General features: G+C 42.0%; 1 protein-coding gene across 1 annotated transcript in view; it reads right to left on the bottom strand.

Moving 5' to 3' along the window:
- Nucleotides 1–14457, bottom strand: part of LOC311253685 (dihydropyridine-sensitive L-type skeletal muscle calcium channel subunit alpha-1-like) — a 344036-nt gene that overhangs the window by 70407 nt on the left and 259172 nt on the right. The window contains exon 37 of the mRNA XM_084347719.1: nt 13244–13346. Coding sequence (XP_084203845.1) covers nt 13244–13346 — 103 coding nt within the window. The remainder of the gene's footprint in view (nt 1–13243; nt 13347–14457) is intronic.

Raw genomic sequence — 14457 nt, 5'->3', positions numbered from 1 at the left:
AGCACTATCAGTGTCGGAGTCAGTTTCTGGCTCTGATGGCTCAAACAGGTAGGGCTGGGTCCTTCAGATGATGCTGCTAGCAGTAGCTTCCATTGTTGCTGTAGGCTACGTCCTTGTGCAGTACACAGAGGGCTCCCCTCCCGCGCGTGGGCGTGGTTCTAGCGCCTCTAACTGACATGCCCCCAGTGTTTCACAGCAGAGAGAAGTGCTTGTTTTTCCATGATTTTGAGACCTGATTTTATATACTTAGCAATTTTTTTAATCTTTAAAATTTGGCTCAGTGGTCAATGATACATGTTACTGTGGTGTGACAAACTCATAACACAATTTTTTTGCTGCTTTACACGCACTTTAAGGTTAGGTAAGGGCTACCTGATGACATACACAGCACAACATTAGTAAATGATTACTTAAGACTCTAAATAATTGTTTATTAATGCCCATCCAGGTAACATGTACACCATTAGTAAATGATTACTAGAGACATTATTAACGTTTAACTAATATATTAACTAATGTATTAATTAATACTAAGTAATGCATACATTAGGGTAACTAATTACATTATGTAACTTTTTTTAAAGCTTAAATATGCATTCATTAACTCTGAGCAGTAGACATTAATTAACTGATTATTAATGCATTTATTAATATGTTAATTCATGTTAAGTAATACATTATAATGGTTATTAAACTATTATTAAACTGTTAATTAATGCTTAATAATGCATTAACTAACGTTAAGTAATGGACCCTTATTGTAAAGTGTTACCATCGTTTTTCTGGAGCTTCTGCATCTTTGTGTTTACTAAATAACTAACTGAGACTGTAAACTACTTCCTTCGGCCGGCTCGACTTCCTCATCCTCTCTTGCGGCACACTAGAGACTGCAGTCACTAGCCCTTTTTACACAGAGTCACCGCAATATCACCGAAACGGCAGTTCACTAATTCTCCGCCGTTGTTTGCTCACACAGAGCCAAGCAGCTCCGGCGTAAAGACGCACCAGTGTGTAATTCACACAGAAAGTCGGTGCTGCAGATCCAAGAGAAGATCTAAACATGTACCCGCTGACTGTTTACAGTGTTGGGCATGTAACTTTTAAAAAGTAATTAGTTATAGTTACTAGTTACTTCTCCCAAAAAGTAACTGAGTTAGTAACTGAATTACTCCACTATAAAAGTAACTAGTTACCAGGGAAAGTAACTATTGTGTTACTTTTTTTTTTTTTTTTAAGTTTAAATATGTCTAAGAATTTGGATTTTTTCCTAAACAGGTTTCACAAGCCAGTTGCATAGAGTAGAACTGCATAGACAGGTACCTACACACAGCCTTTAATATTTATTGCTCCTCAACAGACCACAACTGGTAGACATACTGTACTTTAAGTATTTTCTTCATCACAAAAATACAAAGTGTAACAATATGAAGTGCTTTTAACTCTCTGTACATACTGTAGGCTACTTCAAGTATTTTCTTCATCACAAAAATACACTGTAACATTATGAAGTGCTTTTAACTCTCTGTACATGCTGTACTGTTTAAGTAGTTTCTTAACAATAAAAGTACACAGTTTAAATATGGAGTGCTTTAACTCTCGTTGAGAGATGCTTCATTAGATTAGAGTTGTTTACAACGATGTAGACAAACACTTTGCTCTGGGACATAATGTACACTTCACATGTACATTCTTGCCTTTTACCTCAAGGAGATTAAAGTAGTGTCTGTACTTCCACTTTGAAAACGCCAACTTTCCCTCCGGACTCGCCATTGCTGCAGCTTACCTCTGCTAGTTTGTGTGTGTGTGAGGCTGCTGTGTGCGTGTGTGGTTTGTGTGTAAACTGAACACTGCCTCTGATTAGCTTACGAACTCTTACTCTACCTTAGCCAATCATCATCACTTATACAGTTGTCTCGCCCCTCCCAACTCAGCTTTGCAGCTCCTGTGGCTGAGAGCCAAGTCGGATTACAACAGCTTCAACGAGTAGCTTCAGTTTATAACGCGCCATATTTAATTGTTGGTAACGGCGTTGTAAAAATGGAAATAGTAATTAGTTAGATTACCCGTTACTGAAAAAAATAACGCCGTTAGTAACGCCGTTTATTTTCACGCCGTTATTCCCATCACTGACTGTTTACAATCATATGTTGTGATTGAGATCCTGACCCACCATGAGTCCTGGAAAGTGACAAAGTTACGTTTTTCGCTCCAAATTACATAATTACATAATCACCATCAGTAAACAGGGCGCTGTCTGACTATTTCACTCGCGCTGAGGGATGCTGTATTCTGGGGAAAAGGTCACTGAAGTCTTGATTGGGAGGGCTTTTTTTCGCTGTGACAAACACTAGGTGAGTTAAAGTTTTTTTGCCGGGGACAGATGCTGTTTTTCGGGCAGAAATGTGACGAAGAGTTGGTAGGACAGACAGGACAACAGACACTTATCCACGTATAAATGCGGTACTATTTTTCCTCATAAGTTGCCAAGACACTACCAGAACTATTTTACTGTTGTTTGGTCCTGTAACATTGCTTTGTGGGTCATTTTTCTTTTATTTGATGAGTGAAGAATCTGTTTACTGTGAACACCATCAGATCGACATGCACCAGGTCCGCGCCGCCGGCTTATCCATTCACAGTGGTTTGGTTCGCCTCGGTTCGGTACTGCACCTCTGATACTACCTCCGGAGGCGCATCAGAGGCGCAGCGAAATTTCACCCCTCGCCACATCTGAGACTTTCAAACAGAGGAGGATGCGGAGAATTGGCGCAGGATCCCCGCACTCGAAGGGCAGTGTGAATGGGGCTACTCACTATCACTTCTCAGGCCAGGAGGTATTATTACAGGAAGGGGCCACCTGAGAGGCTACAATGACTCACAATTGCCTCTAATGCCAGGAGGTATTGTTACAAGAAGGGAAGGCCCGTCCTGGCTGCTTAGCAGTGTATGTCTCTGCAATACAATACAATACATAGGCATCTTGGACATAATGCCAGAACTGTTACTTCTTCTCACTCTGTTAACATGGTTAGTTGATTTTTTTAATGTTTTAAACTAAAGTTGTGACCAGATCTTTCAAAATGCACATTTGAGTCAACAAATTCACCAGCTTGATTATATTCATGCATGTCGAGGAACTTTTATTTAAAGCGTACTATGCTTTTGATGAATGTGTCAACAAAGCAAGCAAACTTTTGGCCCATTAGTTGCGGCAAGCCTCCACCTCTCATCATTCCACAACATCTTTGTATGCCTCTGAGCTTGAGACAGATCAATCTGCTTTTGATATTTATTTATTTTTAATTAACTGGACATAGTGAAAGTGGAACTGCATTTTGTTGAGAGGCTTAAAAGGCCAATTCCTATACATGAGCTTTAGAGGGGCAACATTCTCCATGCAATCAGGAAAATGTCCATTATATTTCTAATTTCTCTGATTCAGTTCCTGCAGTTCTTGACATTCAAACTCATCCCATTTAAGTTTACATATCTTGGTATTCAGGTTAGATTGAACTATGCCCCTTTACTGGCTCAGATACAGGAAGATTTTCAGTGGTGGCCACTGCTACCTTTAATTTCGGACTTCTACAGACCATGGCCGCGTTTCCCAGATTTGTTAAGAAGCTCTTAAGTGCTAAGATCTTCTTAGGAGCGCTCTTAAGAACGCTGTGAAAGAAGGATATGTTTCCCAGAGTCGCTCTTAGCTTAAGAAGATCTTTCATTAAGAAGGAAATGTAAGATCGAGCTGACCCACTCTTAACAGCCTTCTTAGCGACCAAATGCTCAGTGATCAAGCCGCGTCAGGGAAATTTATATCCCCCACTTTTTGAAATAATAAAACAATGCACAATGTTGAAATGCGCTCGTAGCTGCGGACCACTGGCGCAAGAAACATAGGTTAATAGTAGAAGAAAAAAAACTTTTTATTGAATTACACGTTTAAGTTTTCCACACACATCTGCATATATGAGTTTATAGTACTACACATAAAAAAACAACAACCCTGTGGCATTTCACAGATATCAAGGAAACAGATGTAATTGAACTCAGCTGAACCTCATCCAGAGAGGCTTCACCTGCTACTCTATATAAAGGCGTTGCCAAAGTCCGTGCGTGTGAGAAACCATGGCTGCAATACAGCACATTCTCGCTGCGAATCAACAGCGTCGCCATGCGCAAAGCCAGGCGGTTTACATAAATGCATACGTGCGTCAGCACTTCTCCCCACTGGACGTGCTGTCAGACCGGGCTGTCCAGGCACGGCTGCCCCGTGCGGAGATCCAACGGCTGATCACTCTGGTGTCCCCACACATCCAGAGAGCAACCTGCTGCAATTTTGGCCTCAGCCTGGAGGTGCAGCTCCTGGCTGCGCTGCGTTTTTACGCGGTGGGGAGCTTCCTGGAGGTGGTGGGGGATGGCACCGGCCTCAGCAAGGCATCGGTGTCATGGAGTGTGGCAGCTGTGACACCGATTCTCCTGCGCCATGCCCGGACCCACATAAAGTTGCCCACCACACGGGACGAGGCCTGCCAGGTCCACCAAGGGTTCCCGCTGGGATCCCCCGGGTGATCCCAGCGTAGTTTCACCTGCTACGTACTACGCGACCGAGATCCCGCTTGTGATCGGGCACTTGCTGGTCCACTAAGGCATTCAACAATACTCTGTGTTTATAGCTTGGTCGCCGGGCTTGCTGCTGTTTGTAGCTCTCTTAGCTCTGCTGGCTAATCTATCGTGTCCTAGCTTAGCCACTATCAGCTAGCGATGGCTTCTCTCTCTCCCTCTCGCTCTCCTCTTTTCTCTTGCTCAGTGTGCCAGATGTTCAGTTACACCTCTGCCTCCCTTAGTGATACTGGTACATGTATTAAGTGTAGTTTATTTGTAGTGTTGGAGGCGAGGCTCAGTGAGTTGGAGGCTCGGCTCCGCAGCATGGAAACTCCGACTGTAACTGCTGCAGCTAGCCACTTAGCTAGTGCGGACCGAGCAACTGTAGCTTCAGCTAGCCGTCCCTCGGCAACTCCCGAGCAGCCGGGACAGCAGGGCGGCTGGGTGACTGAACGAAGGAAGCATAATACCAAACCAAAGCCCACGTTACACCACCAGCCGCTTCACGTTTCAAACAAATTTTCCCCACTCAGCGACACACCCGCTGAGAAACAAACTCTGGTTATTGGCAGCTCCATAGTACGAAACGTGAAGTTAGCGGCACCAGCGACCATAGTGAAATGCATCCCAGGGGCCAGAGCGGGCGACATCGAATCAAATTTGAAACTGCTGGCTAAAGCTAAACGTAAATATAGTAAGATCATAATACATGTCAGCGGTAATGACTGCCGGCGACGCCAGTCGGAAGTCACTAAGATTAATGTTGAGTCGGTGTGTAACTATGCCAAAACAATGTCGGACTCCGTAGTTTTCTCTGGGCCCCTGCCAAACCTAACCAGTGATGACATGTTCAGCCGCATGTCATCATTCAACCGCTGGCTGTCGAGGTGGTGTCCAGCAAACGATGTGGGCTTTGTTGATAATTGGCGGACTTTCTGGGGAAAACCTGGTCTCATCAGGAGAGACGGCATCCATCCCACTTTGGACGGAGCGGCTCTCATCTCTAGAAATTTAACCCATTTCATTAGCCAACAACCAGCCTGACAACCCAGAGTTGAGACCAGGAGGCAGAGCTGCAGTCTTACACGCTTCTCTGAGCTTCCATTAGATCAGTTGCACACCCAAAACTTCATTGAGACTGTGTCTGCCCCCCGACCACCTAAATTAATTAAATTAATCAAATCAAAAGTCCACAGAAGAGGAGTTGTGCATGAAAATCTAATAAAAATTAACAGCAACTCTGCAATCTCAAAACAAGACAAGAGAATTAAATGCGGACTCCTAAATATCAGATCCCTGTCATCGAAAGCTGTACTAGTAAATGACTTAATTTCAGACTGTAATATTGATTTATTCTGTCTTACTGAAACTTGGCTGCATCCTGAAGAATATGTCAGCCTGAATGAATCCACTCCACCCAGTCACATTAATACTCACATTCCTCGAGGCTCCGGCCGAGGAGGTGGTGTTGCAGCTATTTATGACTTAAGTCTGTCAATCATTCCTAAACCTAAATTAAATTATAACTCATTTGAAAGCCTTGTTCTGAGTCTTTCACATCCAACGTGGAAAACTTTACAGCCAGTTCTATTTGTTGTAGTGTATCGAGCACCTGGTCCTTACTCAGAATTTTTATCTGAATTCTCTGAGTTTTTATCAAGTCTAGTCCTCAAATCAGATAAAGTAATTATTGTAGGTGATTTTAATATTCATGTGGATGTCGTTAATGATAGCCTTAGTACTGCATTTATCTCATTATTAGAATCTATTGGCTTCTCTCAGTGTGTACATAAACCAACTCACTGTTTTGACCACACCCTTGACCTTGTTCTAGCTTATGGTATCGAGATTGAAAATCTAACAGTTTCTCCACAGAATCCTCTTTTATCAGACCATCACTTAATAACTTTTGAAGTTCTATTACTGGACTACACACCATTAGGCAAAAACTCCTTCACTAGATGTCTATCTGATAGTGCTGTAGCTAAATTTAAGGAAATTATACCGCTGGCACTAAACTCAATGCCATGTCTCAATATAATAGAGGACTCCTCCACTAACCTCAGTTCCTCACAAATCGATCATCTTGTTGATAGCACTGCAGGCTCATTGCGAACAACACTGGACTCTATTGCCCCCCTGAAAAGGAAACCTATAAAGCACAGGAGGTTAGCACCCTGGTATAACTCGGATACCCGCAAATTGAAGCAAACATCACGGAAATTTGAAAGGAAATGGCGTTCCACCAACTTGGAAGAATCCCGCTTAGCCTGGAAAGATAGCCTTAAAACATATAGGAAGGCCCTCCGCAATGCCAGAGCAAGCTATTACTCGTCATTAATAGAGGAAAACAAAAACAACACCAGGTTTCTTTTCAGCACTGTAGCCAGGCTGACAGAAAGTCACAGCTCTACTGAACCATGTATTCCTACAACGCTCAGTAGTAATGACTTCATGAGCTTCTTCAATGATAAAATTTTAACTATTAGAGACAAAATCCATCATCGCTTGCCTCCAACTGGCACTATTGTATCTTTAAACACAGGAACCTCAGAAACAGTTCTAAATTCTGACTTATATTTAGACTGCTTCTCTCCCATTGACCTCCACCAACTAACTTCGATGGTTTCTTCATCTAGACCAACAACTTGTCTCCTAGACCCCATCCCAACTAGGTTGCTGAAAGAAACTTTACCTTTAATTAGCACATCTTTACTAGAAATGATCAACCTGTCTCTATTAACAGGATACGTACCACAATCCTTTAAACTAGCTGTAATTAGACCGCTTCTTAAAAAGCCTAATCTTGATCCAGAAGCTTTAGCCAACTATAGACCTATATCCAACCTCCCTTTCCTCTCCAAGATCCTTGAGAAAGCAGTCGCCAACCAGCTATGTGACTTTCTTCATAAAAATAGTTTATATGAGGATTTTCAATCAGGTTTTAGAGCACATCATAGCACAGAGACGGCACTGGTGAAAGTTACAAATGACCTCCTAATCGCTTCTGACAAAGGACTTGTCTCTGTCCTGGTCTTACTAGATCTTAGTGCTGCATTTGATACCATTGATCATCACATACTACTACAGAGACTGGAACACTTAATTGGCATTAAAGGACCCGCATTAAACTGGTTTAAGTCCTATTTATCGGATCGATTTCAGTTTGTACATGTTAATGATGAGTCATCCCTGTATACCAAGGTTAGTCATGGTGTTCCTCAAGGCTCCGTGCTTGGACCCATACTATTCACCTTATATATGCTCCCTCTAGGAAATATAATTCGGAAACACTCCATAAACTTTCACTGTTATGCAGATGATACACAGTTATACCTATCAATAAAGCCAAATGAAACTAATCAGCTTACTAAACTCCATGCATGTCTCAAGGACATTAAGACCTGGATGACCTGCAATTTTCTGCTGTTAAACTCAGATAAAACCGAAGTTATAGTACTTGGTCCTAAACACCTTAGAGATGCATTATCTAATGATATAGCGAGTTTGGATGGCATTAACTTGGCCTCCAGCACCACCGTCAGGAATCTGGGAGTTATCTTTGATCAAGATATGTCCTTCAACTCCCACATAAAACAAATTTCAAGGTCTGCATTTTTTCATCTACGTAACATTGCAAAAATCAGGCCCATCCTGTCTCAAAAAGACGCAGAAAAGCTAGTCCATGCATTTGTTACTTCCAGACTGGACTATTGTAATTCTCTACTATCAGGCTGCCCTAACAAGTCTCTAAAGAGTCTCCAGCTGGTCCAGAATGCTGCAGCACGTGTACTGACAGGAACTAAGAAAAGAGATCATATTACTCCTGTACTGGCCTCTCTGCACTGGCTCCCTGTAAAATCAAGAATAGAGTTTAAAATCCTTCTCCTCACTTACAAAGCTGTTAATGGTCAGGCACCATCATATCTCCAGGAGCTCATATTACCCTATCACCCAACTAGAGCATTACGCTCCCAGAACGCAGGATTACTTGTAGTTCCTAAAGTCTCCAAAAGTAGAATGGGAGCCAGAGCCTTCAGTTATCAAGCTCCTCTTCTGTGGAACCATCTTCCTGTTTTGGTCCGGGAGGCGGACACCCTCTCTACCTTTAAGAGTAGACTTAAGACCTTCCTCTTCGATAGAGCTTATAGTTAGGGCTGGTCCAGGACAGGCCCAGGCCTGTCCTGGACGAGCTCTTAGTTATGCTGCTATAGGCCTAGTCCGGGGGACAATGACAAACTGAGCTTCTCTCTCCTCCCCTCTCCTCTCCTCTCCATCTGTATACATTATGCCTGTATACATGCCCCATCTCTGCATGTCACTGACTTGCTTCTTCCCCGGAGTCCTTGTGCTTTCTAGTCCTACAGGCTCCCTTGGATCCTGGCCGCGCCCGGGTCGTGGATCGTGGATGCGCCCACTGCTATGGCCCTGCCTGATCGTGGATGCGCCCACTGCTATGGCCCTGCCTGATCGTGGATGCGCCTACTGCTATGGCCCTGCCTGATCGTGGATGCACCTACTGCCATGACCCTGCCTGACACCCACCACTACTGTCGCTAATATTAGTCACATCTCTGTTACATACGTTCCACTACTATTATCGTACTGCATTGCTACATACCATCCTTGCCATTGATCATTACTACTGTTATCACTAGTAATCACATTTCCATGTGCATTTCATCATTATTGCTGTAATACATCTTTGTGTACTTTCACTCCTGTCAACCATCGCTTATAATTGAATACATTGTGATCTCGTTGATCTGCTCTGTACATGCGACATCTATTGCACGTCTGTCCGTCCTGGGAGAGGGATCCCTCCTCTGTGGCTCTCCCTGAGGTTTCTTCCGCATTTTTTCCCTGTTAAAAGGGCCTTTTTTGGGGCAAGTTTTTCCTCACTCGAATCGAGGGTCGAAGGACAGAGGGTGTCGTCTCTGTACAGATTGTAAAGCCCTCTGAGGCAAACTGTGATTTGTGAATTTGGGCTATACAAATAAAATTTGATTTGATTTGATTTGATTTGATCGGTGTGGTGGATGGCACCCTCATTCCAATCCACAATCCCTCCCTGGTGGATCCGTGCTGGATCGGTAGAAAGCACTACGCGGCCATCAACATACCCCCACACACACCCGCACCCACACACCCCCACACACACGATACATGCATAGCCTAATTTCACCTGTGCGGGGGGACCACGGGGCGCTGTGTGTGACTTATGCGCTGATAAAGAAGTGGGTGATCGATTTGCCTGGCATCGATTGATTCAGTTTCAGCAGCACCGCCGTGGACAGCTCCCACTAAGAGCTTCTTAAGAAGCTTCTTTGGCTTGATCTTAAGGTTCTCCTAAGAAGGCAGTTAAGAATGCGCCTGGGAAACACCCGTATCTTAGCACTCCTTCTTAGCCGGACCCTTCTAAAGAGCCTTCTTAAGTCCTTAAGAACGATCGAATCTGGGAAACGCGGCCCTTTTATGCTCTGGCTCCAATATCAGCTAATCCTGTTTTTCATTCATCTCCGATTGATAGATCATTCTCTTTGTGGTTCAAATCCTGCATTAAGACATTTACTGACCTGTATATTGAAAATACGTTTGGATCCTTTCAGCAACTCTATGAAAAGTTCAAGACAGCATTTTTTTTAGGTGCCTCCAGGTCTGCAGTTTTGTTCATAATATGTGCTAACATTTTCCAGATCTGCCAGAGGCCTCACCAGTTGACTCTTTTTTACCCTGTTCCCTTCCATAGAGGGTATGATTTCACGTTTATATCATCTTATTTATTCATGCAGCCAGCTCCTTTACATAAAGTCAAAACTCAATGGGAGGAGGATCTAGGGGAGGAGATTTCAGAGAAACTTAAGTATGCCATTTTGCGTCGGGTTCACTGCTAATCTATCTGTGCTAGACATGGTCTGACCCAGTGCAAAATCCTGCACTGCACACTTCACTCAAGTGAGGCTCTCTAAAATGTTTAACGACGACCCCACACATAAAAGATGTCACCAAGCTCCAGGTACCCATATTCATATGTTTTCGTCATGCCCTTAGTTACTTACTTATTGGGTGCAGATATGTAATTATATCTCAGTTTTGTACAATGGCCCAATTTGAACCAACTACAATCAGCTATTACTTGATGCTTTGCCCCCCCACTCTGCTGCTTCCGAAATATAAAGTGGATTTTGTGGTATTTGTTACCTTATTGGCTAGTTGTTTGATTTTGCTGAGGTGGAAGTCCCCTGTAACTTCCTCTCACTCCTCAAGGACATTACTTACTGTAAGCTTGACAAAATTAGGCGCACACTAAATAGTTTTAGTGTGCGTAATTTATTACAACTTGGGGACAGTTAGTATTTGCTGTTATTCCAGAGTAACCCTTTGATCGAATGTCTTTAATTATATATATCATGCTTTTGTGTGTACTTATGGTGGGTTTGGAATGTTATCTATTTATTTATTTTCCTGTTACGTAAATTTTACGTTTGATCTTAACCAGTATTAAGTGACCCAAAAATTTGTGTGTACTTTTGTTGTCCTTTTTTTTCTTTTGATGTTAACATGCTTTTCTTTTCTTTAATGCCATATTTGACACAATATTGACATTTGAAATGTGACTTTTGATACGTGTGACGCCAAAAATTCAAGAAACAAATTTGAGGAAAAAAAGTATCATTACACAAAGCTCATGCAGAGAGCCTGCGATTAATCAGTACTCTAGACCAAGTCTAATGTTCATTGTTGCTTATTTGCAAGCCAGTTAGCTATTTTTCTGTTTAGAGATTACTTTTCATTTTGTTTTGAACCTATTTCTTTGATTCAATATAAAATAAATATAATTAGTTATTAGTGGCATAATAAAATAATCATTAAAGTGTTGAGGAAATAAATAACAACTATGGATAACAATAAAGTGAAGAAACATCCTTCTGATCGATGATTGGTGTTGACCGATACTGCTTCCAGTGATCACCCCCAAAAATCCTGATCACACGACGCATGTCACCCAAGCATGATTTGACAGCGTTCCAGAAAGCTTCTTGAGGCTTTCTCACTCAGTCTTTAAGTGCCCCCATAAATGTTCAACGGGTTGAGGTCAGGTGACTGTGGAGGAAAGTCCATGACAGTCATGACTCCCTAGTCTTCTTTGGTCTTCAAATAGTTAGTGCAAAGCTTTGAAGTGTGTTTGTAAACCAGAGGGTGAAGCATGCCTCTGCAGAATGGAGTGGTTCTAAATGGGTTCTTCTTGGTCAGGGTAGCATCAATTCTGTGCAGGTATCCAACTCAAGAGGAGGCAAAACTTCCCCAGACTTGAATATTCCCACCACCATGTTTCACTCTGGGTTTGAAACACTGACGTTGTTTCCATCCTGAAACATGGTTTAGAAACTGCCACTTTTCCTCTGAGACCAGTACAAGACAGCATTCTATTGACAGTTATTTTGCTAATTGGAGTGTTGCATTCTTCTTTTAGCAGATTCTGTATATGTGATAAAGTTTGTTTTGCATCTCACAAGAAACTAAGCTTGATTTATTGATCTTATGATGATGTGGTCACTTTTGGTCTGCCTAATCGTGCTTTGGATACAACTTATCCCATTTCTGCAGATACAGTTTTTGGGTACTGCATTGCCCCCTTATAAACCTTTAGTCTGGCTATGATTTGACATTGTGAAAGGCCTTGATGCTTAGAATAACAATTCCACTTCTGACATTTTTTCTGAAACCCAACACTTTCTGCTTATTTCCAGGTTCATGTGACAATATCTGTTTTACTTTTATGTACAAGCACTACTGAACTATTATGATACGCTTTTAAGCTCTTTTAAGTTGTTCACTTTTTGTTCTGGCAGGTTATCCATTGCTTGATTAAACTAATCTTATACATTTCCAACCCATATTCACTAGAAATGACTAACATAACTATATTATACACAGACATTTGTCATGGTTCAGTGTCTGTTTGTTTTCTGTTTCTTGTTTTACTTTGAAATTGTACCCTTGTGTGTCACGTCATGCTTGTCAGTTCCTCCTGTGTGTTTTCCGTTAATTCCCTCACCTGTCCGTGTTCCTCCTCACTCCACCTGTTCCTCGTCCCATCATTAGTGTGTCTGTATATAGCCTTTGTTCTCCCTCATGTCTTTGTCAAATCGTTTTCGTTTCCCTCCCTGTTATTCCGTGCTACTGCATTTCCCATCCTTTGATGTTCCGTTCCTGTTGCCATGTCCTCCCTACTTCGCCCAACCTAGCCTGTGTTAGCCTGTGTCCGTCTTCGTCCGTCATCCTTTGTCTTGGTTTGTCTTTCCCCGTGTTGCCTCCCAGCTTCGTCCCCAGTGTTTCCTCCAGTGTCTCCTCATGTCTCCACTCTGGTATGTTTCTAGTTTTGGTTTCTGGTTTCTCTTTTGATTTGTACTTTGCTTTTGTTTGCACTTTGTTTTAGTCTTTAGTTGTTACTTTGTTTTTGTCTACTCGTTCCTTTTTAGTTTTTCTGTATTTCCTAATTTTCTTGTAAATTCAGCTTGTTTTATTCAAAGCTCGCCCATTAATATATACTGCCTCCTGTGTGTGCCTGTGTGTGTCTGCACTTGGGTCCTCATTTAAATATACCGTAAAACATAACAACATTATTGATAATACCAACCTTCTGTCTTTATTTTCAGCGCAGTTCTCACCAAAGAGAACAGTGTAGCATTGAAGGTGACTGTTCCATCACTGTTGAGAGGCATGTTCATGGAGACCAACCTCTGTAGAAACAAAACATATCACACACACATATAAGAGGTAATGTAGAAATGTTAATCATATGTGATTTTCTTAAAAATTACAACATACTTACTACTACATACTAATTGTATTTATTTTTTCAGATCATTTTAACTCATTCGTTTTAATGAAGTACTCTATATCTGGCCCGTAGGCAAGGGGGATTGGAGGGTTCGTTCGAACCCCCCCCCACCCACCCATTTTCGTCCCACCACCCCAACCAATCTCCAGTATCCCTTACATTTTAAGACAGGTGTGCAAGAAAGCTAAAATCACTACTTGTCAACCACTTACAAACTACAGTTGGCTTTATGCATAGCTCCACTACTTCCTGAACTTCAGCCAGCCCCTTAAATTCCTGTCTTTCATTATTGGACAAATTCATTAATCCAGGTTTGTCTGATCATTGTTGTCGTGACTACTGAGGTCAGGCCCACCTGGACATTATAGCCTAAATGAAAACACAAAAGGGTATATGAAGAGCATTTATTTAATGATAATTTGCATATTTTCTGTTATTTTCATTCCACACATTCTTTTCATTTTATATTGCTTTTCTTTTACAGTTTTTCTTTTCATTTCGCTTAACTTTTCTTTACTGTTTTCTACTTTATATTATTTACCTAATAAAAGGATAGTGGGGTGGGGGACTGGTTTACTCCTCCTGATGTGACTTGTTGTACACATTTGTCACACATCATCCATCTCTCTCGTCTCACGCTGTCACTCTTCTGACAGTGTCACACTAACCTTGCGACAACTGCCACCTACAGTACTGTAGTAGGCTACTGCAGTTGGCAGTTATCACAAGGCTAGTGACAGAGCTCAGATTGGGAATGCTTTTTAATACTCCGCCCGGGGATAACACCACTGTATTGTTATTTTTTAATAACGCAGGTTAAAATACGGGAGATTTACGGGAAAATACTAATACGGGAGGACAGTGGGAAAGAAGGGTAAAATACGGTATTTTCCCAGCCAAAAAGGGATACTTGACAGCTATGAAACAAACGTGTGCACCAGCTGTAAAATGAAACTGCAGGCTACACAGTATGTGTGAAAACACCCACTGTGGCTGCAGTTTTAAATCAA

The sequence above is a fragment of the Pagrus pagrus genome (assembly GCF_965226575.1).
Source record: "Pagrus pagrus genome assembly, chromosome: 3".
In the NCBI taxonomy this organism is placed as follows: Eukaryota; Metazoa; Chordata; class Actinopteri; order Spariformes; family Sparidae; genus Pagrus; species Pagrus pagrus.
The sequence above is the reverse complement of the archived record's forward strand: the minus strand, read 5'-3'. Positions and strand labels throughout refer to the sequence as shown.